The sequence below is a fragment of the Halichoerus grypus genome, chromosome 5 (genome assembly GCF_964656455.1).
Source record: "Halichoerus grypus chromosome 5, mHalGry1.hap1.1, whole genome shotgun sequence".
Classification (NCBI taxonomy): domain Eukaryota; kingdom Metazoa; phylum Chordata; class Mammalia; order Carnivora; family Phocidae; genus Halichoerus; species Halichoerus grypus.
The window spans coordinates 124,327,376-124,355,282 of NC_135716.1; the positions used below are offsets into that span (position 1 = coordinate 124,327,376).

The following is a 27,907-nucleotide window of genomic DNA, read 5'->3' on the forward strand; positions in this document are numbered from 1 at the left end:
TTTAAATTTAATTTATTTTATTTTTAAAAAAGATTTTATTTATTTATTTGACAGAGAGAGACACGGTGAGAGAGGGAACACAAGCAGGGGGAGTGGGAGAGGGAGAAGCAGGCTTCCCGCTGAGCAGGGAACCTGATGCGGGGCTTGATCCCAGGACCCTGGGATCATGACCTGAGCCCAAGACAGATGCTTAATGACTGAGCCACCCAGGTGCCCCTGGAGAAGGTATTTGTCTTGATATAACCACTTAATTGTCTTCCTTTCTCCCTCTTCCTACCCATATTTCTTTTCTTCTTCCTTTCCTTCGTTTCTTTTCCCCCACCATTTTTACTTTGATTAAATATTAAATGTACACATTAAAAAAATTTTGCAACTAGCATATTGATGAGAGCCTCTTGCTATCACAGCAAATGTTAGAAAATCTAGAACACTGTCTTTTTCTTTTTTTTTTAAAGATTTTTTAAAAATTTATTTATTTGATAGAGAGAGAGTGAGAGAGCACAAGCAGGGGGAGCAGCAGAGGAAGAGGGTGAAGCGGGTTCCCCGCTGAGCAAGGAGCCCAGGGCCCTGGGATCATGACTTGAGCGAAGGCAGATGCCTCACCGACTGAGACACCAGGTGCCCCAACACTGTCTTTTTTCAAATAAATCCACACAATTCTCCTTTAAGTCTGATACCAGATACCAAGACATCAGAGAACAAATGTTTTTCATGATCACTCTTATCTCTTAACAAAGGAGTAATATTTAAAACATTTAGATATTCGATTTTTAAAATAAAAATTAACCACATTGCTTACATCCTGTAGTATGTAAACATAATATTTTGAAATATGCTGAAAAAAAAAAGAGAGGAGTGGTAGTGTCATAGGCATCCTCCAAATTGTGAAACCTCCATCCTCTCTCAGTGAACCCAGGTAGGTGACCATTTGTGGTGCAAACCGAGGTATTGGTGTCAATTCCTATATAGCTAGCAAAGGTTCATTTTTTTCCACTTTTATCATAAAAATAGAAGTAGAAGCTCCCATATTTTCTACTTGATTCTGATGGAGATTGATCATTTTGCATAGTACTTGGCTACATGCTCCCATTTTGGAAACTATAAAGTTAGAGATAATCAGATAGATTGAAACTGGCAATTTTAACAATAATTTTCATTAACTGTTTTTATTGTTTGCGTAGTAATCAATTGAACAAATTTTAAGTTAGAAGACCTTAGAAGGTCTTGGGGCTGCATGAATAGGTCCGATCACCTTGGACCTATTAGAAGGTATGTCTCTTTCAGCGCTCTAGGCACTAAGCAGATGCTAAGGTTTCAATAAATATTTCATTTGATCTTGATTTTGGCCTAGGGGAAAACAGGAGAGATGAATTTCTGCTTTGCAGATGTGGAAAAGGAAAATAAATTATTTTCAGAGAATCTAAGCCCTAAGAAGTTGGGAGAAGAAAGAGGAGAGAAAACAGCGTTGAGTTATGTTGTCTAATATTTCTTTGCATAAGGTCGGAAACCTGAGGCCCTTCAGTGGCCAGCCTTAATGCAAATTCTCTAATGCATTGAAACAAGACCTGCCAAAGGTCGTATAGTGTGAATGTAGAAGAGGGGGAGAACATGTGTAAAAATGACAAGAGCCCGAAGCCTAAAACTGCTCTGCAAGTACTCCGTCCCAGCAGCAGAGCCACTCTGCAAGTCCCAGGGGTTAGGACACACCACGGTCTCTGCACCTGGGCCCATCCACCGCGGCCACGCCCCAGGGGTGGGGCGGGTTGTCTCGGCAGCTCCGCCCCTTCCCCCCCTCCCGCGACGCCCCAGACGCCTGCGGCGTCCGCGGAGACACCGGAAGGAGCTGCGGTTGCTGCGGGAAGTGGCTGGTGCGGGCGGCGGGTATCCCGCGGGCAGCGCTGCGGAGCCATTTCGCGGCCCTCCTGACGCGACGCCACCCCTCTCCGAATCCCGGGGAGTGAAAGAGGATTTTGCGGAGGTGCGGCCGCAGGCCACCGTTGGCCGCGCTGGCGGGGTCCGCGGGGAAGGCCGTGGAGGTGAGCGCGGCGCTCCTGGGAGGGGCGCGGGGCCGAAGGGCGCTTCGCCTGCCGCCAGGAGCCGGTCTCGGTTCTCGCTCCCGCGCTCTGGGGCGGCAGCCGCTGCAGTGGCCTCTTTTTCTTAGTCTGTGGTGGTGGTGGGCGCGCGGGGGAGATGAAGGCCTAGGTCTCTGTGCTCTGCGTTACAGTAATGATCTGGTGGCCGCCACGGCGGGGATCGGCGAAGGACGCAAGTCAGTTGCAGATTTGAGGAAGGGTCCCCCAGGGGGCGCTCCCCTGGGAAGCGGGAGGCTGGAGGGGTGAAGCGAATCCCTGAGAGGGGCCCCGCTCCTTTCCACGGTGTCCCATCCGATTTGCCAGCCCCCCATGGTGGGCGCAGACGATTGAAAGCCCCGCAGCGCGCTGGATCCTAGGTCTTGGTTTCGCTTTGTAGCGCAATTTGAGGTGATCGGACCTATTCATGCAGCCCCAAAGCCCCGTTATTCATTGTTATTAACGGGAAAATCCTAGGTGTCATCGTCCCTGGAATTTTTCTCCGACCAATATTTGATCCATGTTGTTTCAGAGGTTATTCCGTACAGTCTGTCCATCTGCAGCTTTTGTTTGTGTCGAATTTTCATAGTGTGTAGTTTTCCAGACCTTTAGTCATATATATTTACCAAGTACAAAATGTTCTTCATTTGAATGTTTACAGGGTGCAAGTTGAACTATTGTTTGAGAATCTTCTAGGTGTTTTGCACTCAACTTAAATATTTTAGGGTTTACATTCTCTTATAATTAGTGTTAGGCCTGGAAAATTGGGCCAGAGGGTAAAATCCTAGCAGGAGCATGCATAGGCTCTAAACTGAGGATGAATTTTACCACAGGGATCTCTAGACGTCTTGCTTAATAGATATTTAGAATTATATAATTTTTCTTTTTTTTTTTTTAAGATTTTATTTATTCATTTGAGACACACAGATACAGACAGACAGAGAGAGCATGAGCAGGGGGAGAGGCAGACAGAGAGGGAGAAGCAGGCTCCCCGCTGAGCCAGGAGCCTGATGTGGGGCTTGATCCCAGGACTCTGGGGTCATGACCTAAGCTGAAGGCAGACGCTTAACCATCTGAGCCACCCAGGCGCCCCTAGAATTATATAATTTTTAAAGTTTAATTAGATTGTTTTTTCTTTAAGAAAAATCTGTTTAAAAAATAACGAGGCTGTCTTCGATCCATTTCTAGTTGAGGGGATTTTATCATTTGGGAAGGTCTGATCAAATCAGATAATAAGCTATTTGACTTGAACCTAATACAAATATTGTTAATGAATTAATATTAATATAAATACGGGAAAAAGTAGGAATCTTATTGATAGATGATGCTAGTTTTATAAAAGGGAGTAGTAATAGTTATATTATGTTGGTAGGTTTGTGTTATTTCATTTACTTTGGTAGGATTGGAAGAAAAGGATTATACGAAAAATATTCCAGGAATAAAATATTTGACCTGCTGTATGCAAGAGGGATAGTCTACTTAAGATTACATCTTATTTTTGATCTCGTTTATTGCCAACTTTCACTTTTTGTCTTTCATAAACTACCAATAACCAAATAACAGTGCAGTTTAATGGCATTAGATTGTAGTAGTTTATTTTAAATATTTGAAATTCTGAGTTAAGGAGATAATTTTTAATTTTTATGTATTGCTGTTAGAATTTTCAATGACCTTTCACATGTGCAATCTTAGTTGAACCTCATGCCAAGTCTCTAAATTAGGAATGCCAAGAAGTAAAGTCTTTTCCCATGACAGAAGCATTTCAAAATTGTGTAAGGGTCAGAATTTCCTTAAAGCCTGAAATAATCTTGCTGAAGTAACCTTTGATAAAAATTGGAATTCAGATAGATATTAAAGCACTGTGAATTATAAAATAAGACTGTGGACTCTGCAAGAGCATAAAGTACAGAAATGATGAAAGATTTATGGTGAGAAATTTGAAATATGGTATCTTTTTAAAAGTAATAAGTAACAGCTTTTTTTTTAAAGTTTTAATTATTTAAGTAATCTCTACACCGAACAGGGGGCTTGAATTCACAACCCACAGATGAAGAGTGATACGCTTCTCCAACTGAGCCGGACAGTGCCCCAGTAACAGTTCCTTCTTTAGTATAGTTTTTAAACTTTTTTTTTCAAGTCTGCATGTGATGGCAAGAGCATTTTGATAAATAGGATAGCTCCAAAGATTCCAAGATAAGTACAGTGGTATAATCATCTATAAAAAGGAGCATGAATTTTGTATAGTATATATATGTATAGTATATATATTAAGAGAACTTTTATTTTTATTATGTTTTTAAAGTGAGCTCTATGCCCATCGTGGGGCTTGAATTCATGACTCTGAGATAGAGTCCCATGTTCTACTGACTGAACCAGCCAGGTGCTCTGAGAACTAATATTTTAAAAATTGTGCGTGTATCAAAATAAAGTTATCTTAGAAGGCTAAGTAAGTAAATATCTGTGAGTTTACCAGGGAAAGCCCTTTGGAAAATAAAAATAATGAAACGTTGTTTCTGCCTTCAAAGAAGTATAGTCAAACTTCTGGTCAAGTAGGGTAGTTTTTTTTTTTTTTCCCACTACTACTGTAAGTGTCTTATGAGTATTATAACCAGGAATTTAGGTGAGGGAGACATTACTTGTTATTGAGTCTTGGTAGAGATGGTATTTGAGATGAGTGAGCTTTGAAAGGTTTTCAACAGGGGAATATTGTAGGACATTTCTAAAATAAAAAGATAATTGGGTTCCTGAAAAGATACGAGTTATATTTAAGAAAGGATTGGTAGAACAATTTGTGTATGTGCTGCCGAAGCGAGCACAGGATTGGTAGAACAATTGGCTGATAGTAAGTTATGGGTTATGTAAGTTAGTAATAGGAGATGAAAAATACAAATTATGAAAGACTTCATTCATTAAAGGTGTTTGATCAGAAGAGGTATGTATTCCACATGAATGCAGAATGAACTGTAATTGGGAGAAGATTGAGACCAGGAGATTCCTTTGGGCAGCTTTAGGTTGAGCTAGATGTCCGTAGCATTACTTTTGTGGTCCTTGTAGTTTCTCTGAAGTGCTATCTTGAAAGCAGGCCTTTAGATAAAAACATTGGTGCAGGGGCACCTGCTGCCTCAGTTGGTAGAACATGTGAATCTTGATCTTGGGGTCATGAGTTCAAGCCCCATGTTAAGTAGAGCTTACTTAAAAACAAAACAAAACGAAAAGACATGGGTGCAGGTGAGATGCTGGAAGCAGCAGTGAGGGAGTGGGTAAAGATTTAAGGAAGGGAAAAAAGGCCAATGAATGGGATCTGGTGTGTGTGTGGGGGGGTTAATCCTGTGGAGATTTTTGTGGAACTGCCTCAGAATTATCCTATCAAACGAAGGGGAGTTGAGGGAGTTTTTCCACCCACTTCCGGATCTCTTAATAGCTCTAATCATTGAAAATCTTCACCATTGATTGGGTTTACTAGTGCTAACTTTCTCCAGTTACATAAAAAAAGTATTCCTCATACTTAAAGAATCATTATGTCCAAATAATTGGAACACATATATCAAGTCTGCCAACCTTTGTCTTCTGTCTAAAAGCCCATACTTGAATTATTTCACATGGTAGTTAATATTTTATTGTTTACTGTCTCACTCTGTTTAAAGCACTTTATATGTATTTTTTAATTTAATTTTATTTTTTTTTTAAAGATTTATTTATTTGAGAGAGTGTGTGCACAACCATGCTCAAGTCGGGAGGGGAAGACGGAGAGAATCTTCAAGCAGACTCCCTGCTGAGTGCAGAGCTGGAGGCGGCTAGATCTCATGACCCATGAGATGATGACCTGAGCCGAAACCAAGAGTCAGATGCTTAACAGACTGTGCCAGCCAGGTGCCCCAGCACTTTGTATGTGCTTTATACATACTCCAGAACTCCATGAGGTAGATATTTATGGTTATCTCAGTTTTATAGATGAGGGAATTGAGGCACAGAGAAATAACCCTGGTCACAAACCTAGCACATAGGGAAATTGGGTTTGAACCTAAGTAGCCTTGCTCCAGAAACTACTCTTAGCCACAGTGTTGTCTTACAAGATAGTTTCCAAATTATTTATTTTAAAGGATTTCTATGGAAGGTATTCTTATTCTGTAGCTTTTAGTATTCTTTTTTTTTTTTAAAGGATTTTATTTATTCATTCAAGACACAGAAATGGAGAGAGAGAGTACGAGCAGGGGGAGAGGCAGAGGGAGAAGCAGGCTCCCTGCTGAGCCAGGAGCCGGACGTGGGGCTCGATCCCAGGACCCAGGGATCATGACCTGAGCCGAAGGCAGATGCTTAACCATCTGAGCCACCCAGGCGCCCCTGTAGCTTTTAGTATTCTTCATAAATAAAATATTCCAGATATAATCTAGTTTATGAATAAGATAAGACCGATTACTCTTTTTATCCTGAAACCTATTGATAAATTGAGTAAGAATTGCACTCCTGTTCCATGCATCTCCTAGAGTCTGGATTCTAAATACTTGAAACCCTTTTCTTTTTAGTGTCACTTTAGACAATAGATTCTTTGAACCCTAATATAGGATATGGTATGACCATCTTTGTTAATTTTAGCTCATTTTTCCAAGCGCCTGGGTGGCTCAGTCGTTAAGCATCTGCCTTCGGCTCAGGTCATGATCCCAGGGTCCTGGGATCGAGCCCCGCATCGGGGCTCCCTGCTCGGTGGGAAGCCTGCTTCTCCCTCTCCCACTCCCCCTACTTGTGTTCCTGCTCTTGCTCTCTGTCAAATAAATAAATAAAATCTCTTTTTTTTTTTTAAAGGTTTTTTATTTATTTATCTGAGGGAGAGAATGGGAGACAGCATGAGAGGGGGAGGATCAGAGGGAGAAGCAGACTCCCCGCTGAGCAGGGAGTCCAATGCGGAACTCGATCCCGGGACTCCAGGATCATGACCTGAGCCGAAGGCAATTGCTTAACCAACTGAGCCACCCAGGCGCCCCAATAAATAAAATCTTAAAAAAAAAGAAAAACAACCTATTACTGTCAGGGGCACCTGGGTGGCTCAGATGGTTAAGCGTCTGCCTTCGGCTCAGGTCATGATCTCCATGTCCCAGGATGCAGCCCCACTTCAGGCTCTTTGCTCAGCCGGGAGCCTGCTTTTCCCTCTCTCTCTCTGCCTCTCCCTTTGCCTCTCCCTCTGCCTCTCCCCACTACTTGTGCTCTCTATCAAATGAATAAATGAAATCTTAAAAAAAAAGAACTATTATTTTCAGTTTAATTTATTTTTTGTTATTTTTAATTTTAATTTCAGTATATATAGTTAACATATAATGGAATATTAGCTTCAGGCGTACAATGTAGCGATTCAAAATTCTGTACATCACAAGTGTACTCTTTACTCTCCATTACCTATAAAAAAACATTTATAAGTTACATAAAAAAATTATTTATTTTTTAGGTTTTAGTTTTTGTGTTTTTTTTTTTTAAGGAAACTCTGCCAACGTGGGGCTCAAACTTACGACCCTGAGATCAAGAGTCGCATACTTGGGGTGCCTGGGTGGCTCAGATGGTTAAGCGTCTGCCTTCAGCTTGGGTCATGATCCCAGGGTCCTGGGATTGAGACCCACATTGGGCTCCTGGCTTAGTGGGGAGCCTGCTTCTCACTCTCCCTCTGCCTTTCCCCCTTCTCGTTCTCTCTCTCTCTCTGTATCTCTGTCTCAAATCTTTAAATAAAATCTTTAAAAAAAAAAAAAAGTGGCATACTCTTCTGAGCCAGCCAGGCACCCCTAAAAAACTTAATTTTTAAAATTTTATAACTAGATTTTGCAAGCCTGCCTTCTGTGCCTTTATCCAGAGTTTTGTTAAAAATACGAACAGTTCTGCCACCTGCTAGTAAAGACTTTCTGGATTCATATCAATCTTCTCTATGACTATTAAATTATTTACCAGTTTTCCTGACATAAATTGTTTCTCATGGTTGCTTGAATCTGACTCTATAAATAGCTTTACCTTTTAGAATAGATTAGGCAATGGAATGCAGACGGTTTCTCAATATTAAAAGGTTCTTATTAGGTCACCAACTATGTCCTGATGTGTAACAAATATTAATGACACAGGTCCCTTTGCTTTTCCTAAAACTTGAATATGTGCTCTTCTGTTTTTTTGGATGGCAAGGGTAGAATTTTGGGCATGAAAATTGATTGTACTGCCAAGGTATTCCCTCCTTCCCCCTGCTTAAAAGTAATAACTTCAGAAGCAGTTTTGAATCTGCAGATGGGCAATTGAGCTGTACATCATAGAACATGAATTCGTCCAGGAACATTTTTTAGTTGGGGTTATTGCCATCATTATAAGGCTGAGAAAATTTCAAATAAGTCTAGTTAGGGTAGTTAGAGGAAAAGGTTGCGGAAAAGGTTGCCAGATAAAAGATTGTAAAGGTAAGGACAAATTGGGGTCAATTATGAAAAGCCTTAATTTCCATGCAGAGCTTGAATTTTCTTGTGCTCCCTGGTGATTCCCATCCTGTGACCCATAAGCTTCTAAAGGAATCTCAGAGTTTTGTGGGATCTACATCTATATACTTAAAAAAAGGCATTTTCATTTACATTTATTTTCACTGCCTTTGTGTTGTCTGTCTTTTCTAATGCCTAGTACCTGTCTTCCCTGGGCAAACTGTCAGACCAGAGTGAAAGCATGAATGCCTTCTTTCTTTTGGTATACACTGGAGAAGAAATTGAAGCAGCTTAGAACCTCTGTTGCCTTGTCCTCTTGTGTCTAAATATCCTACTCTCAGTAAATCTTTATCAAAAGAAGGAATAAAAGAATGATTTTATAACCATAGTGAATTAATTGAGTAAAACTAGGTAACTAGAATTTTTTTTTTTTTATAGAATTTTTTTTTTTAATTTATTCATTTGAGACAGAGAGATACAGAGAGAGAGAGAGAGAGAGTAGGAGCAGTGGGGAGAGGCAGAGGGAGAGGGAGAAGCAGACTCCCCGCTGAGCAGGGAGCCTGATGCGGGGCTCGATCCCAGGACCTGGAGATCATGACCTGAGCTGAAGGCAGACGCTTAACGAATGAGCCACCCAGGCGCCCCAGGTAACTAGAATATTAAGGGCCTTCTATTTTGATAGTGTTATGTTTAATTGTAAGGAATACTAAATTGCCTTGGTACAAATTATTAGCTTTTGTTTACATGGACTAGTTCTCATTAAATTGTTTAGATACCAAAAGATTAATACCAGACACCAGAACAGAGAGTACTTAATCTTTCCCCAGTCCCCATTTCTTTGTTCTGAGGCAACAGAGTACATAACCTTCAATGACTATATTTTTATAGGATGTCTACATCCAGATACAGTGTGCTGTAATGCAGGTTTTAAATTTTTACTTTAGTGGTTTCATACAGTACGTATCATTCTGTATCTTCCTTTTTTTCCAATCCAACATTATGTACTTTAGATCTATCTCTGTTGATAAATTATCCATCCATTTAAAGTGGTCAAATTGTTGTGTAGTATTCATTTGTGAATGTGATAAATCATCCACTTCAAGTGGTCAGACTGTTGTGTAGTATTCATTTGTGAATGTACCTTTTATGTATCTGTTCTAATGGTGGACTTAAAACATTCTAAAATCAAAAGCAAGATTAAGATTATCTAGAAAGCAATGAGAAAATTTCCGTTTAATTGGCCAACATTGGTATTTAAAGGAAAATGCATACTAATTAAATACTTTTATTAAGTGAGGAAAAAAAAGAGAATTTAGTACTCATATTTAGGGATTAAGAAAATAAAACCAAAACCAAGTACGACATGGAAATTAAAGATAAAGCTGTAATTAATGGAATTGGAAACAACAGAACAAAAATAGTGGAAAGGATAAATCACAAAGCTGGTTCTCTGCAAAGACAAATGAACTAGATAAACCTTTGTAGAAGAAAATAAAATCAAGTAAAAATGCACAAGATTAGGAACGAGAAAGGAAACATCAAAGACACATGGATATAGGGGAGATTAATGGAATGTTATGCAATTTTCTTGAGAATATTACATGCATGCTATGATGTAAAGTTGAAAATTGAGAGGGCATGCATGATTTAATAGCAAAATATAAATTAGTAAATTTGATCCAAGAAGTGAAAAACTTGAATTGACCCATTCCCACTAAAGGGTCAGAAGATGATTGAAGATATGTCCTGCAAAGAGGCACCATAGCAGATAATTTCACAGCTGAGTTTCATTTAATTTATAAAGAACATACAATAATAATAATAAATAATAAAACCTTTTCTATGGTATAGAAGATGCAAAGCTACTGAATGTATTCTGTGAAGCACATGTACTTTTATCCCTGATAAAAATGTTACCCAAAAAGGTCAATTTCACTTGCAAAATTTCTAAATACGATATTAACCAATAGAATCTAGATATGAAGCAACAGACTAATAGTACATTTTGACCCATAGGCATACCAATGCAAGGATCATTTGTATCAAATCTGTTAATAGATTATATCAGTGGATGAAATAAGGAATATAGTAAATCATCAGTAGCTGCTGAGAAGACATTTAATAAAGTTCATTAAGGCCAATTCTGGGGTGCCTGGGTGGCGCATTCAGTTGAGCATCTGCCTTCGGCTCAAGTCATGATCCCGGAGTCCCAGGATCGAGCCCCACATCAGGCTCCCTGCTCAGTGGGGAGTCTGCTTCTCCCTCTGCCCCTCCCCCTGCTCCTTGTCTCTCCTCACTCTCTCAAATAAATAAATAAAAATCTTGGCCATTTCTAATTAGGGGCGTCTTGCTGGCTCGGTCAGTAGAACGTATGACTCTTGATCTTGGGGTCGTGAGTTCAAGCCCCATATTGGGCTTAGAACTTACTTTAAAAAAAGAATTCTAATGTAAAAAATCAAAGTAAATTAAGAATAGGAGGAAATTACAGCAAATATCCTAAGTGGCTAGACCATTAAAACAAGGACCCAGAAATGGATGCCCAAAATCACTTTTTCTTTAACATTTTTATATTTAACATTGCCTTAGAGATTCTAGTAAATGCATTAAAACAATAAAGTTAAATAATTAATACTGGAAAACAAGAGGTAAAACTATCGTGTTTTCTAGTATATTCAGAGAATAGCCAAGGAAACTGAAAAGGAATAGTGAATGAGAAATGTCTTACAGTTATTGAAATACTCTACATTCCATGTATTCAGATTAAATATGGTATTGGCATAAGTAGATTAGTGGAACAAAATGAAGGATCCAGAAATATGTGCAAGTGTAGTAAAGGTAAAGATAGTATTACAGTTCAGTAGGTAATGGGTAGATTGTGTAGTAAGTGGTGCTGGTACAACTGTCTGCCCATCTGGAAGAAAATAAAATTGGGTTCCTGTCTTAAGATAAACCCCAGATGGATTAAAGCCTTGTTTAACAACTAGTTAAGGTTATTCTACAGCTTTAGCTATATGGACTAGGAAATTTTAAGATTAGAAACTCAAGCTATTATAAGAGACATGTTTGATTTTATAAAAATTAAAGCCTTTAATGATAAAGGATACTGTAAGAAAGTTAGCAGTATTGGTACTAAGATAGACATAAGCTAGTGGAATAGCATAGAGTCCATAAATAACCTTCATATATATGATCAGGTGTTTTTTGACAAGAGTGCCAAGACTGTTCAAAGAGGGGAAAGGTCTTTTCAACAAAGGGAATTGGGCAAATTATATACCCACATGCAAACATATGAAGTTGGATGCTTACCTTACACTGCATAGAAAAATTGACTCTAATGGATCAAAGGCCTAAGCATAAGAACTAAAACTCTTAGAAGAAAACATTTGTGACATTGGATTTGGCAGTGATTCCTTGGATATGACAGCAAAAGCACAGGCAACAAAGGTAAATAGATAAATTTGACTATATCACATTAAAAGCGGTGCATCAGAGGGCACAGTCGAGAGTAAAAAGGCAACCTATGGAATGGGTGAAAATATATTGCAAATCATATATCTGATAAGGAGTTAAATACCCAGAATATGTAAAGGACTCCTACAACTCAACAACAAAAAGAAACGAACAACCCAATTAAAAAACGAGTTGAATAGACATTTCTCTAGAGAAGGTATATAAATAAATGGCTAATGAATACATGAAAAGATACTCAACATTACTAATCATTAGGGAAATGCAAATCAAAACCACAGCAAGATCACCTCACACCTATTAGGATAGCTACTATCAAAAAACCAGGGAAAAAAAAAAACAACCTAGAAAAGTAAGGGTTGGTGAGGATGTGGAGAAATTGGAACCCTTGTGCATTGGACTGGGAATGTAAAATGGTGCAGCCACTATGGCTGCTGGTATATATGTATATGTATAGTATGGTGATTCCTCAAAAATTGAAAAATAGAGTTACCATATGATCCAGCAATTTATTTTTCAAAGTTTATTTATTTATTAAATAGTCTCCACATCCAACATGGAACTCAAACTCAGAACCCCAAGATCAAGACTTGCGTGCTCTACCAACTGAATCAGCCAGGCACCCCTGATCCAGCAATTTCACTTCTGGATATCTACCCAAAAGAAGTAAAAGCAAGGATTTGAAGAGATAGTTGTACGGTTGTGTTCATGGCAGCATTATTCACAATAGCCAAAAGGTGAAAGCAACCCAAGTGTCCAGTGATCGATGAATGAATTAACAAAATGTGGTATATATACAAACACAACTGAATGTTATTCAGCCTGGAAAAGGAAGGAAATTCTGACATGCTTACGAAATGGGTGAATCTTTAGGACATTAGGCTAAGTGAAATAATGTCATCACAAAGACATACTGTATAATTCCTCTGAAAAACCTCTTTGGATCCCCAGACTAGTCAAATTCATAGAGATAAAGTAGAATGGTGGTTGCCAGGGGCTGGTGGGAGGTGGAATGGAGAGCTCCTATTTAATGGCTGTGGAGTTTCAGTTTTGCAAGATGAAAAGAGTTCTGGAGATTGGTCGTACAACAATGTGAATGTTGGACAATGTTGGTTGAACAACAGTGTGAATGTTGTATAATGTTGCTGAACTGTACACTTAGAAATGGCTAAGATGATAAATTTGTGTATTTCATCAAAATTAAAAACTTAATAAACAAATAGTTTGAAAAAATATTTGCAGTGCAGAAATTCTTTTTTTTTTTTTTAAGATTTTGTTTATTTACCTGACAGAGACAGCAAGAGAGGGAACACAAGCAGGGGGAGTGGGAGAGGGAGAAGCAGGCTTCCCGCGGGGCAGGGAGCCCAATGCAGGGCTCGATCTCAGCACCTGGAATCATGACCTGAGCCGAAGGCAGACGCTTAACAACTGCGCCACCCAGGCACCCCTGCAGTGTAGAAATTCTATTTGAATCCAGAAGACCAAAAAAAAAAAAAACCTTCAAAGTAGTAGTTAATAAAAGAGCAAATCTATGAGGCCATAGAACTTATGAAAAGACACTCAAACTCACTGGTTGTCAAGTAATGCAAATTAAAGTACTGGTGAAATCTAACAATGTGCCTATTAAATGGCAAAAGTAAAAAAACAGTGATGTTTATTGCTAGTAGAGAAAATGGTGTTGCTGTGCAGAAAATGGCTTTACTAGTGGAAATGTAAGTTGTATAATTTTTGAAATGTAATCTTGCAAAATCTGATTTTACAAACTGGCCTGTATTAAGATTATATAGATTTTTTTTAAGATTTTGTTTTTTTTAAGTAATCTTTACACCTAACTTGGGGCTCAAACTCAGAATCCCGAGATCAAGAGTCACACATTCTGCCGACTGAACCAGCCAAGCATCCCAAGATCATATGGGTATTTTTAATGGCAGAATATGGAAACAGATAGTATTAATCTATAGAAGAATTAATTGAATAATTTATGCAGGGCATGCATCATGACATATGTGTATCCAAGAAAAAGTTGAGAGAGAGGGATGTCTGTATTATTGGCCAAAAAAGGCCATATAGGTCTCTCTTTCTGTATTTGATTATATGAGCATGAAAAAAAATATTGAAGCATATATGTAGGTTTTACAGTGCAGGTAAGCTGGTAATAAGTTGTTCCAGCATTTTTATTTTATTTATTTTAAAGATTTTTTATTTATTAGAGAGCGAGAGAGCATGCAGGACAGGACATGAGTCGGGGTAGAGGGGTGGAGGGAGAGGGAGAAGCAGACTCCCTACTGAGCAGGGAGCCTAAAGCAGGCACCATCCCAGGACCCTGGGATCATGACCTGAGCCCAAGGCAGATGCTTAACTGACTAAGCCATCCAGGCGCCCCTCTTTCAGCATTTTTGTAAGAGGTCTTTATTTTGCCTTTTTTTGAAAGCTGTCTTCCTAGGTATGGAATTCTAGGTTGACAGTGATCTTTCAATACTGTACAGATGTTGCTCCACTGTCTTCTGGCTTGCATTGTTTCCAGCGTACATTATTGGCCTTTCTTGGGTACTTTGAAGATGTTCTTTTTATTACTGGTTTTAAGCAACTTGGTTGGTTGGTTGGTTTTTAGCCACACCTAGCCTGCAAGGCAGCCCCATGGAGGGTGCTGTGGGGAAGCCAGTGGCCTGCACTGCCCCCCTTAAGCAACTTGTTTTTAATGTGCCATGGTGTAATTTGTTCCTGTGTCTTGTGCTTTGAGTTCGTTGTGTTGCTTTAATTTGTAGGATTTTATTTTTCATCAAATTTGGACTTTTGCACCCAGCTGAGTGATACTCTTATTTAATTTTCTCAGTCTTTTTTTTGTATTTCAATTTGCAGTATAGTTTTTCTTTAAAATGTGTATCCTTGGGGCACCTGGGTGGCTCAGTCAGTAGAGTGTCCAACTCTTGATTTCAGCTCAGGTATTGATCTTAGGGTTGTGAGTTCAAGCCCTGTGTTGGGCTCCAGCTGGGACTGGAGCCTACTTTAAAAATAAATAAAAAATAAAATGTGTATCCTTTATCCTGTCATCTGTATTATCTCTGGATCTCTTTTTTTCCTTGCTGTGGATCTGATTTTTCTTCTTTGTATATCTTGTAATTTTTTTGAATTATAAAAGATTTTATAACTGAATGATGACAAAATATGATACAGTATAGAGCAACATAAATATGGTTACTGCCCCATGGACATCTTCATAGCACAGGGGTATTTCAAGAGAGTGGGCTTAAGACAGCAGATGGGTGCCCTGAAAACTAGGGCAGGTGGACAGGAGAGGTACATTTGTGCTGGATAAGATTATTTCTCAATACTTTTTATTTTTTTTAAAGTTAAATTCAATTAATATGTAATGTGTTATTGGTTTCAGAGGTAGAGTTCAGTGATTCACCAGTCTTATATAATACCTAGTGCTCATTACATCACATGCTCTCCTTAATGTCCATTATCCAGTTACTCCAACCCCCCACCCCCTCCCCTCCAGCTACCCTCAGTTTGTTTCCTACAATTAAGAGTCTCTTATGGTTTGTCTCCCTCTCTGATTTCGTCTTGTTTTATTTTTTCCTCTCTTCCCCTATGATCCTCTGCCTTGTTTCTTAAATTCCCATATCAGTGAGATCATATAATTGTCTTTCTCTGATTGACTTATTTCGCTTAGCATAATACCCTCTAGTTCCATCCACATCATTGCAAATGGCAAGATTTCATTTTTTTGATGACTGAGGCGTAGTCCATTGTGTGTGTATATATATACCACATCTTTATCCATTCATCTGGATAAAGTTTGGCTATTGTGGACATCGCTGCTATAAACATTGGGGTGCAGGTGCCCCTTTGGATCACTATATTTGTATCTTTGGGGTGAATAGTAGTGCAATTGCTAGGTCGTAGGGTAGCTCTATTTTCAACTTTTTGAGGAACCTCCATACTGTTTTCCAGAGTGGCTGTACCAGCTTGCATTCCTGTCTTGTAATTTTTGATTGGATGCCAGGCATTGCCATTTTAAAAATCTTGTCTGGTGCTGTTTTTTTTTTTTCATTATTATTGCTTTAAATATCCTTAGCTTTGTTCTGGGACACAGTTAAGTGCCTTGGTAATAGTTTAGTCCTGTAATATTGTTTTGAGCTTTTTAAAGGCAGAACAAAAGTAGTTTTTAGTCTAGGGATACTTTATTTCCTATTACTGGGGCAATACCCTCTGAGTACTTTGTTCCTTCTGTATTATGAAGGCTTTAAACTTACTGATGGGGGCACAAACAGATCTGTATTGGCTGTGAGGATTGTTCTACCTACTCCTTTACAGTAGTTCTTTCCCTTGTTTAGGGTAGTTTAATCACATGCACATGCATGCTTATCAGTTCTCAGCTAAAAACCTGATGGTAGCCCTCTACAAATCTCATGAGTTTATTTGCTCTGTGTTTAGTTCCTTCCTCTCTGTTACTCTGCCTTGTGAATTCTAGCCACCTTGGCCTCTCTGCATTTTCAGTACTGCCCCTTCAACTCAAGGAGATTGCTAGACTGTTTGGGTTTTCTCTTATGTGTACTATGGCCTAGAAGTTCTTTCTAGGCAGTCAGGTGGGGCAGTTGCCTCGTTGCCTATTGTTCAATGTCTGATAACCATTGTTTTATATATTTTGTCTGGCTTTTTAGTTAATTACGTTGAGAGCGTGAATCTGTTTCCTGTTACTCCATAATGGCTGGCAGTAGAGGTAGTTGGATGAGAGGGAAGAAATATCTAAGCACAAAAGGAAGTGAGATGTGGGAAAGATTGCCAGACTCTTCCTAAAATGTAAATAGAAATGGAAAATATTAACAGTTATTTTAAGTTTAACTTCATGCATCTGAAAGTCTGGAGCATGGGGAGGGGCAGAGGGAAAGAATCTCAAGCAGACTTGTGTGGAGCCTGTTGCAGGGCTCAATCTCATGATCCTGAGATCATGACCTGAGCTGAAATCAAGAGTCAGATGCTTAACCGACTGAGCCACCCAGGCATCCCTAATGTTATGTAATAATGTAATATTTAGAAATAACTATTTATTCACTATTAACCCCCAGGGTGATTTCCCGTTGCATTTTGTAGGTTGCAAGATAATATTGGACTCATTTGATTTCATTGAAACTTTTTGTTTAATGTGTTTACTAATGTGTTAATATTTTAGCATTTATAAGTGTTTATTCTTTCCTAGTAAGTTTCTTATTTTGTTCCCAAATAGTGTTCTCAAACCCCAAAGATAAACTAAGGGCATGAAAAGCCTTGTTATTAAGAATGTACATCAAAAGAAGATCTAGAAGTACTGAATTTTAAACTTGAGACTTTTTCTTGGAAATCACTCAGTTTACTTGAACCAGTCATAAGATTTCTACGCATTGAATGCTGTATAGCAGTTAGCTCTATGATTTATAAGATTTGCAGTGGAGATACATAAAATTTAGTGACATAATATTCCTATCATTCTTTTTCTCATAAGTTATATTTGTAATATTGTGATATCTTGGAGGAAGTTAAGTGTATTGGGATTGCAAAACATTTTGCCTTCTGTTTATTTTAATGGAATTGAGGAAACTCCTGAAGAATATTAGGAAAACTGTAATCGATGTGGGAAACTAAGTCTTAAACTTGTCATATGGGGAAGGGAGGTATGAGACCTTACTGGTCATATTAAAAAAGTATATAATGGGATGCTGCAGAGTGCCTAATAAAATTTTATGTGCTTGTGTATGCGTAGTACTCTGTGTATTTACACACTTGACATGTGTACTACCTCATTTAATCCTTAAAATAGCCCCATAAGTTAGTTATGCCATCCTGCTCTTATTGGTATCCTCAATTCTGTTTGACTTCACAGTCTTGCTCTTACCCATAAGATACATAGGTGGATTGAAATCCTCATTCTGCCAAATGCTAACAATGGGAAGTCAGTCAGATTTGCTTCTCTTAGCCTTATATGAAATGAAGGTAATAGTGGTACTCCACCTCAGGGTTGTTGAAAGGATCTTGTGGTAATTTGGTTTTTACCTTGGGACGATTTTGTCCCTTTGAGGACATAATTTTATACTATAGTTGTTAAAGCTCAGAATAGGGAGGGTGTTTGGCATCTAATAGGTAGAAGCAAAATGTTGCTAATTACCTTAAAATGCATAGTACAAACTCCCACAAGAAAGATCTGGCCCAAAGTGTTAGTGGTGCCAATGTTGAGAAGTTCTGATTTGTGACCATCTTGGTATACTGCTAACATACCAGACAGTTTCATTTATATCATCACTACGGGCTGCTGCTAGTGTGAAAAGAAATGTTTCCATTTGACTATTCTTTCCCTTTAATTCCTATTACAGCCTAAGGGTTAATCTTAAAAAAAAAAAAAAAAGAGTACTTAAATGGAATAAATGAAATTTTTTCTCTTATTTATATTCTAAAATGTGAAATGGGAAAGAAAGGGGAAAAAGTAGCAAAAGTATTGTAGAAACAAATTTATATTGATACATAGGTGTCAATCTTTTTTTTTTTTTTTTTTTAAATTTTTATTTGAGAGAGAGAATGAGACAGAGAGAGAGCACGAGACGGGGGAGGATCAGAGGGAGAAGCAGACTCCCTGCTGAGCAGGGAGTCCGATGTGGGACTCGATCCCAGGACTCCAGGATCATGACCTGAGCCGAAGGCAGTCGCTTAACCAACTGAGCCACCCAGGCGCCCAATCTTTTTTATTTTTTAAGATTTTATTTATATATTAGACACAGCAAGAGAGAGAGAGAGAGAGACAGCGAGATAGATAGAGAGAGAGCACAAACAGTGGGAGTGGGAGAGGGAGAAGCTTAGCGGGGAGCCCAGTATGGGGCTCGATCCCAGAACCCTGGGACCATGACCTGAGCGGAAGGCAGACGCTTAACCGCTGAGCCACCCAGGGGCCCTCATAGTTGTCAGTCTTTATAAAATGTTAACTTTGTAGAGAAATTGTCAATGTGCATTTTAAATTATGAAGGTAATCTAGGTATATTTTGAAAAATATATTCTAGGGTAGACTTGTAAACACATATGCTTATTATTTTAGCCTTTATTTTATTTTATTTTTTTGACGATTTTATTAGAGAGCGCATGCGCCTATGCATGCACATGAGCGGGGGTGGGGTGGGGGGCGGTGGGGGGCGGTGGGGAGGGGCAGAGGGAGAGGGAAAGGCAGACTCCCCATTGAGGGAGCCTGATGCTGGGCTTGATCCCAGGACCCCAAGATCATGACGTGAGCTGAAGGCAGACCTTAACCTACTGAGCCACTCAGGCACCCTGTCCTTTATTTTAATTATTTTTACTATATTAGCATTTTTTAATTAACATTTTTTGGTTATTTGTCCTGTAGGTATTACCTCATTTGGAAATACTTGGGAGACAGGAAAAAATTTCTAACAAAATGGCAGCTTTTCGAAATCATTGTCCACATTTGGATTCAGTTGGTGAAATAACAAAAGAAGACTTAATACAAAAATCTCATGTAAGATATAGAGTTTTTTCCTTCCTTAAAAAATTATTCATTTTTCTCCCAAATATGTATTTTTTAAATAAATTACTATAATACTGTGTGTTCATGAGTTCTAATTTTTTATATGATATTACTAGTCAATTGTATGTGTTTGGCTGTGTCAGTATAATGATAATGTTGTCTATGTGATTTTTGTTTCATAGGGTACTTGTCAGGATTGTAAAGTCAGAGGACCAAATCTTTGGGCATGCCTGGAGGTATGTGTATGTTCCTTTTCAAAAGTTTGGTATTATAAAAATTTATATCTGAATAAGGGTAACTCTAAGATTTTTTGACATTCAAAGGATTTTATAAATGAATATACTTTAAAAAGATCATTACTGATAACAAAAACTGTAAACTTTGGGTTTTAACTTGCATTGCTTTTGCAGAGTTTTAGTAAATCATTAAAATATTTTATGCTTGCCTTTTATTAGAGGTGGCATTAGCTTTTACCTTAGAAATATTCTCACTTTATTCTTCTGTTCCTAATACCTTTTGATTAAAATAACTTACTATGTAAAGTCACTTAGTCATTGATTTAAAACGTGTGATCAAAATTTAATTGAAATTGCAGTGTTATTGTTCATTTACACGTTATAAAATGCCTTATTTTTCTTTTCTTTTGTATAATTATTTATAGAATAGATGTTCATATGTTGGTTGTGGTGAATCACAAGTAGATCACAGCACCATACACTCTCAGGTATGATATAGAAATTTTTTTTCTATCTATCTATATATTTATTTGCTTGCTTGCTTTTTAAGCTTTTATTTTTAATTCCAGTTAGTTAACATACAGTGTTATATTAGTTTCAGGTGTACAATACAGTGATTCAACAATTCCATATATTACCCAGTGTACAGAAAATTTTCATGCAAGATATTTTTTAAAGAGAGCCTGAAGGAAACGGAAAGCAAATACAACATTATTTCAAGTTTCAGTTCAAAATTTTGCCCTTTTTCATATAAGAGGAGTTAAATCTTAGCTTATACTTTTTAAAAGGTGGGGAGGGGAATTGCTAAGATCAATATTAGATTGAGGTTGTAATTAAGAGAGTAATGATTTAAGAAGTATGCCTCCTGATTTATGAAGATGATAGTTGGAATTTTAGGAGATGTGAAGATTGAAGTTAAGAGTGGATGCCTCCACTTGTGATAGGACCTGGCTAACTTCAGGTCTCAACTCTTATTACCTTCTGCACATTCTCTTAACTGGAGTTCCCTTTTTACTTCACCCTGGTGGTTTGGTGCTTGTGTGTAATTCTGGCATGCCTCTTTTATAGTCTCCCCTTCTAAACTGTAAGTTTCTTGAGAAGGAACTGTCTTTTTCACATTGATATTTCTATAGCATGAATTGTCCTCAGTCAGGGTTCCTCAAGAGAATTAATTAAGCCTGAATATCCCAAGGCCCTCAGGCATCATTATACATACGTTACTTGTCTTTTATGCATCTAGAATGGTAGTGCTATGTACCATTTTTAGGAGAATTGAAAAAATAGTTACTAAAATAATTTTCTGTAGGGCACAAATTTTCTTGCAGAACTCCAGTTGAGAAAGGCCGAAGCTTTATATATCCAAGATCATACATTCACTATTGCTTGAGCGGTTTTTTGCTTTGACACATGTCATTGGGCTCATTGTTTTGCCACTCTGATCTTCTAGAATTGTTACTGTGCTTTTGTCAATTATTTTCTTGTATTACACTTATTTGCTAACTGCAAAACAGAATCTTACTCTTGTTTGTCTTCATGCTGAACAGTGGTAAAAAATGACAATAGAATAATTTCTAAAGTAGGGTTAGATATTGTTACTATTCACTGTACTTTAGCAGTTTACCTGAAGAATGTGTTTTTGGTGTTGCAGTTTAACTCTTCTCTTTTGAGTATATTGTTACTCATCAAAGGCCAGCAGTTTATCTTATATGATTTTTTTTACTTTAAAGATTTTATTTATTTATTTGACAGAGAGAGAGCACAAGCAGGGGAAGCAGCAGGCAGAGGGAGAGGGAGAAGCAGGCTCCCCGCCGAGCAAGGAGCCTGATGTGGGGCTCGATCTCAGGACCCTGGGATCATGACCTGAGCCGAAGGCAGACGCTTAACAACTGAGCCACCCAGGCGCCCCTCTTACATGATTTTTTAAAAAGATTTATTTGAGAGAGAGAGATCAGGAGCAAATGAGGGGAGGGGCAGAGGGAGAGGGAGAGAAGCAGACTCCACTGAATGCAGAGCTGTAAGTGGGGCTCAATCTCACGACCCTGAGATCATGACCTGAGCCAAAATCAAGAGTTGGATGCTTAACTGACTGAGCCACCCAGGCACCCCACTTATATGATTTTTTTAAGTTTATTTTTTTTAGTAATCTCTACACCCAGTGTGGGGGTTGAAGTCATGAGCAAGAGTCCAGTGCTCTTCCAACTGAGCCAGTTAGGTGCCCCCTTATATGATCTTTTGAAATGTTTTCACCTATATCTAATTTTGGTTCCTCTTCTCCCCTCCTGTGAAATTATATAGGAGACAAAGCATTATCTAACTGTGAACCTTACCACTCTTCGAGTATGGTGTTATGCTTGCAGCAAAGAAGTATTTTTGGATAGGAAATTAGGAACTCAGCCTTCTTTGCCTCATGTAAGACCACTTCAGCAAACACAAGAAAACAGTGTCCAGGTAATAATCTAACTTTATTTAATTAAAATATACATTTTCACGTAGTGATTTCAGAATTTGTCATGTAGTTGTAATTTAAAAGCACTCCACCTAATATGTACTTTAAAAATTTTTGTAATGTGCCTTTTTTTCTCGATTGAAACACTGAGGCTGGCCTTTATTCTTTTGTAGAATGATAGGTTATGGTAAGATTGAAGCCCACCTGTCTGAAGATAGAAAAGCACCTGTTGTGTTTTTAAAACTTAAAAAAAAAAAAAAAAAAACTAGTTTAAAAAGTGTATCTTTTTCTAGCAATCTGGTTCTAGGAGAGGCGGCAGGCCTTCTTTGATAGGGAATTACAAATACTAATTCAGCTCCCTGTTCATTTCTCTCCCCTCTCTACCCCCATTTATATTACTAAGAACATTTTACTAATTTATCAAAAACCAGATAGGATATCTCAAAGCTTAGCATTGACCTTTGGTTCCAAAATATGTGTGGGCTTGCAAAGATTGATCACTTAATTTTGAGAATTTTCCAGTCATGTAAAAATAGGAAAAAGGAAATGAAAAAATTAGAATAGTGGCTTCTACCTTACTCTGCTCATTTGCTCTGTATGGTTTAATTAACACATTAGTGAGCTTTTTCCTCATGAAAAATCACATTGTATTTCTGTACTTTCCTCCTTGGTACCAACTCTTCTGTTTTTCTTTTATATCTTTGTATCACATTTTGATAGTAGACATTTATGCTAATAAATTCGCTTGCCATACACATTCTATAACTAAAATGAATAGGTTTTAGACAAGGTACAACTTGTTGCATTTCTAGTTCCACGGTTGAATGGCTCTAGTGGGTAAATCACCACATTACCATTACTGTTTCTCCCACTGATATTTATCATTCAGAAATGTGTTTTGTCTTTCTTGAATGCCTTTATAGTTTGAAAGTAAATTTTCGTAAACACTCTTGCATTATTAACAAAAATGTGGTAACAAAAAGTTTAATCACATAAGGAACTAATAACAATTTATAAGGGTAATACTCAAAGGTGGTTGAAAAAATAAGTGCAGATGGTTCACAAAAGAGAAATATAAATAAAAACATTGACAAAATAATCATCCCTGACTAAAGAAAAGTAAGTTAAAACAGCTGTCTGTTGCCATTTTTGCATACTTTTTTTTTTTTTAAAGATTTATTTATTTATCTCAAAGAGAGAGAGAGAGAGAACACAAGTGGGAGAGCCAGAGGCGGAGGGAGAGAGAAACCCAAGCAGATTCGTGCTGAGTATGGAGCCCGACGTGTGGCTCGATCTCATGACCTGAGCCGAAACCAAAAGTCTGTAGCTCAACCTCCTGTGCCACCCAGGCACCCTGAGATTTCATACTCTTAATGAATGTTGAATCTGGTTGAATAAATATACTGATACTTTTCTGATGGCTTGTAAATAATTCTCTAGTGAGTTATATTTATAACACATAAAAGGCATGAATTTAATTTCATGCAACTTCCTGATCCCATTGTTGAAGAAATTACTCAGAATAAAAAATGTTATTTGTACAAATTTTAGTATAAAGTTTTTTTTTAAAGATTTTATTTATTTATTTGACAGAGAGCAAGAGAGCACAAGCAGGGGGAGTGGCAGACAGAGGCAGAGGGAGAAGCAGGCTTCCCGCTGAGCAGGAAGCCTGATGCAGGGCTCGATCAGAACCCTGGGATCATGACCCAAGCCGAAGGCAGACGCTTAACCGACTGAGCCACCCAGGCGCCCCTACTATAAAAGTTATATGCTGTTTGAACCCAATTCATTGGAACATTAATTAAAAATAGTAGTATTCGAAACCATTCAAAGGTCATTAAGATTTTTAAATAGAAATTTTTTCTGGGAGGTAAAATTTTAAGTGATTTTTTTTAAGTCTCTATACTTAAATATAAGTGAGACTATGGGGCCAACTCAAATGTTCAATATCTACAGATACCAGGAAAGTAATGTATAAAGTGGGTGGGTATAAAAGTACATGTGCATGCATTGTAGAGGTGGAATAAGCTGTAATAAGTTGGAGAAGCAGAGCACATGCTAAGTGCATGCTGCTCTTCAGTTTCCTCCTTTAACTGAGTGTTGCTAAATGGGTTCACTGTAGTTCGATCTTCTATTAGAAGAGATCTTGCATGATCTGAGTTTTATGTGAGCTCTCCCAATTTTTAAAATATTAGATCAAAGTTTTTCTTTTGTTAGGCTTTGTCCCTTTTTTTTTGTTTTTTAAGTGTGGGCTAGCATTTGACCAACAGATCACCAGTTGTAACCTTTGAATTAAGCCAATACTTGGAAATTAATTCTGGAATATTTTATTACTGTTTAAAACAAGGGAACTCTTTCATATGCGCAAAAGGATGCAAAATAAGTATGGTAGCAAGTATCAGGAGAGATTGTAGAAGTTTACAGTAAGTTGGTGTGTTATGATAGAAAAACTTAAGTATTTTTTTTTCCTGTAAAAAGTTAGAAAAATCTGAAAAGACAGTGTAGGGTATTGCACTTAGATTTTTTTTAGCCGTAATGTGATCTCACTGAATTGGATTGGAATTCACTGAATTAATTGTGTTTAAATTCAGAAAAGTCACAAGTGGCTTTGTTATTCAAGTACATATTTTAATATAGATGTAGTGACATGCTCTTACCTAGTGTAGATCCTTATTGATTTCAGGATATAAATGTAAATTTTATTCTGATTGGTAATACCAGAGTTTGTTCTTAATAGTTTTAAAATAACATCTCTTAACTTTTAGACTGTAGATGTGTATATGAGATAAAATTTTTTAAAATTTTAACATAAAGGATTTTTTCAAGTTAGCTGTCTTTTCTGTTATCAAGGATTTTAAAATACCCAGTAATACAACATTAAAAACTCCTCTGGTTGCTGTATTTGATGATTTGGACATAGAAGTGGAAGAAGAAGATGAACTTAAGGCAAGAGGTAAAATAATTCTCCTGTCACTCCTTTGTATGGCACTGCCCATTTCTTTAGGAAACTATGTAATGTGAAAATTTCAAACTCCAGAAGTGAAAGGGACTCTAAAGATGTGAATGACCAAAAAAAAAAAAAAATTTGGTCTTGTAAAATTTCATTTGCAAGGAAAACAGACTGGCAGCTTTGAGTGATGCTTGGTTTCTCTGACATCACTTTACCAAAGCCCAGAATTCTTAGTATAAACTATCTGTATATAATATAGCACAGATTTTGTGTTTTGTAATTGATACAAGGGAATTTTAATTTTTTAAATGTGTATTTAAATAATTATCTAAAAATTAACACTAGTTTAAGCCTGAGGTCTGAGTTGTTCAAGTTGTTATTTTGTATTTCCATAATATATATTTTTTTCATTATTTATTTTTTTTAAGATTTCATTTATTTATTTGACAGAGAGAGACACAGCAAGAGAGGGAACACAAGCAGGGGCCATGGGAGAGGGAGAAGCAGGCTTCCTGCTGAGCAGGGAGCCTGATGTGGGGCTCGATCCCAGGACCCTGGGACCATGACCTGAGCCAAAGGCAGACACTTAACGACTTGAGCCACCCAGGTGCCCCATAATGTGTTTTTTTTTTTTTTTTAATTTTCAATTTTTTGCGTAATCTCTACTTCCTTGGGGTTCAAAGTCACAACCGCAAGATCAAGAGTCGCACACTCTACCCATTGAGCCGGCCAGGCACTCCTGTTTTGTATTTTCTTAACATAGTTTAGGAACCATAATAAGTACCATATATATTTACATATTCAGTAAACATTTATAAAATTAAGTCATTGCATTATTGAATGATGACATAATTTATGATTTTTCTTAATAGGTCTTACAGGTTTGAAAAATATTGGAAATACTTGTTATATGAATGCAGCTTTGCAGGCTCTTTCTAACTGGTAAGTAGTGAAATAAGCTTTGTTTGTACAACTTTTTAAAGTCACTCTTTGAGGAAAAAAAAAATGAAGTCACTCTTTGAGCAGATGACCATGCTGCTAGTATATGGGCATACCACCCTGAACGTGCCTGATCTTATCTAATCTTGGAAGCTAAGCAGGTTGGGCCTGGTTAGTACTTGGATGGGAGGAAACCATGCTGCTGTAGTATGCTTAAAAAAAAAAAGATGAGTAGTCAGAGGAGAAAAGAAAGAAATACACATTAATAGTAATACAAGAAAGAATTAATTCTATTCAGTTTCCCTAACCAACAGGATCCCATAAATCCTTGGCTGTACTTACCTCACCATCCTCAACGCATTCCTCTCCTTCCCTCTCACTTGCTGAAATGGTCCTGTTTAGAAAATTATGTGGATCAACTAAAACTATGTACATGTCCTGAAAAAGTTATTTTTTCTTTCTTGTTAAGTAATCCTCCAGGTAGAGTAGGCAAGAATCCGGGTTGGGACATAATCCATTGTTGTCCCAGTGGGGTTACTCTGTTCATGCCTGTGGTTTCCTGAGACTGCTCTTTCTGGCTTAGACCCTAGGTAGTTGTGTGTCTTTGAGCAAGTTATTTGTTTTTACATTTAGACATGAGCTTGAACTAATTTGTCATCATTTTTAGAGATGCTATGAAAATATTTTATACTTTTCTATAGGTGGAAAAGTCAAAGTGTTCAGATTTTCTTTTTTTCAGTGAGTGAGGGAGCAAGCAGGGGTGGGGGTGGCGTGGGGGAGTGGCAGAGGGAGAAAGAGAGAATCTCAAGCAGGCTCCATGCCCCAGCACAGAGCCTGAGACGGGGCTTGATCTCAGGGCCCTGAGATCATGACCTGAGCCGAAATCAAGAGTAGGCCGGCTTAACCAACTGAGCCACCCAGGCACCCCAGATTTTCTTTTTTCTTAATCATAGTTTTACAAAGTAGGTAGGGGCAGCGTGGAATGCTCTGTAGACATCTGTTAAGTCCATCGGGTCTAACATGTAGTTTAAGTCCAGTGTTTCTTGATTTTCTGTCTGGAAGATCTATCCATGATTGAAGATGGGTATTGAAGTCCCCTACTGTTACTGTATTGCTCTTTATTTCTCCTTTCAGATCCGTTAATACTTGCTTTGTATATTTAGCTGCCCCTCTGTTGGGTGCATAAATATTTACAAATATTCTCATCTTGATGAATTGATCCTTTTAACATTTTATAATGCCCTTCTTTATATCTTGTTACAGCTTTGAGTTAAAGTCTGCTTTGTGTAATATAAGTATATAGGTATCCATTCTCTTCATTTCCACTTGCATGGAATATCTTTTTAGGGTAGCCAGTTTGTTGCAGGTCAGGGTTTGGTCCTTTATCCAGTCCGTTTCCTGTAACTATTTGAAGAGATTCACAGAGGTTTCCTCCAGCTAATCAGGCTCATAAAAGACAATATTGCCTTTTAAATTGCTAACTTGAGCCACCAGATAGGTAGTAGTACCACTTACTGAGATGTAGAAGCTTGGAGGAAGAATAGATTCACTTGAAAGTTAAATTTTGATTATGTTAAATTTGGGTATTTGCTATAAATCTGGAGTTTAGATGAGACATTTGCCTTTCTTAAATTTGACTGTCTTTGGCATGAGCATGAAAATTTAAGGTCACCCCAGGAAAAGAGTGTATAGGGAAGACAGGAAAAGCTATAGGATTAAATGCTAAGGAACCTTGATATTTATATATCTGGTAGGAGCAGAAAGAACAATAAAGAGGGAAAAGAGTTGCCAGAGGTAAAGAAGAAAAGCAGAAAAATTCATTGTTAGAGAATGGTTGTTGAGGAATGAGGGGTAGTCCCCT

General features: G+C 37.8%; 1 protein-coding gene across 4 annotated transcripts in view; it reads left to right on the plus strand.

The window, feature by feature from the left end:
• The first annotated feature begins 1,808 nt into the window (after positions 1–1,808).
• USP33 (ubiquitin specific peptidase 33) overlaps positions 1,809–27,907 on the plus strand; it is a 58,219-nt gene continuing 32,120 nt past the window's right edge. For 3 of the 4 annotated variants that reach the window (XM_036113372.2, XM_078072877.1, XM_078072878.1), the window contains exons 1-8: positions 1,809–2,036; positions 5,759–5,989; positions 19,335–19,466; positions 19,658–19,711; positions 20,137–20,199; positions 22,007–22,159; positions 25,008–25,110; positions 25,980–26,049. In XM_036113372.2, coding sequence (XP_035969265.1) covers positions 5,915–5,989; positions 19,335–19,466; positions 19,658–19,711; positions 20,137–20,199; positions 22,007–22,159; positions 25,008–25,110; positions 25,980–26,049 — 650 coding nt within the window. In that variant the 5' untranslated portion in view covers positions 1,809–2,036; positions 5,759–5,914. The remainder of the gene's footprint in view (positions 2,037–5,758; positions 5,990–19,334; positions 19,467–19,657; positions 19,712–20,136; positions 20,200–22,006; positions 22,160–25,007; positions 25,111–25,979; positions 26,050–27,907) is intronic. The other variant, XM_036113374.2, reaches the window with a different exon arrangement.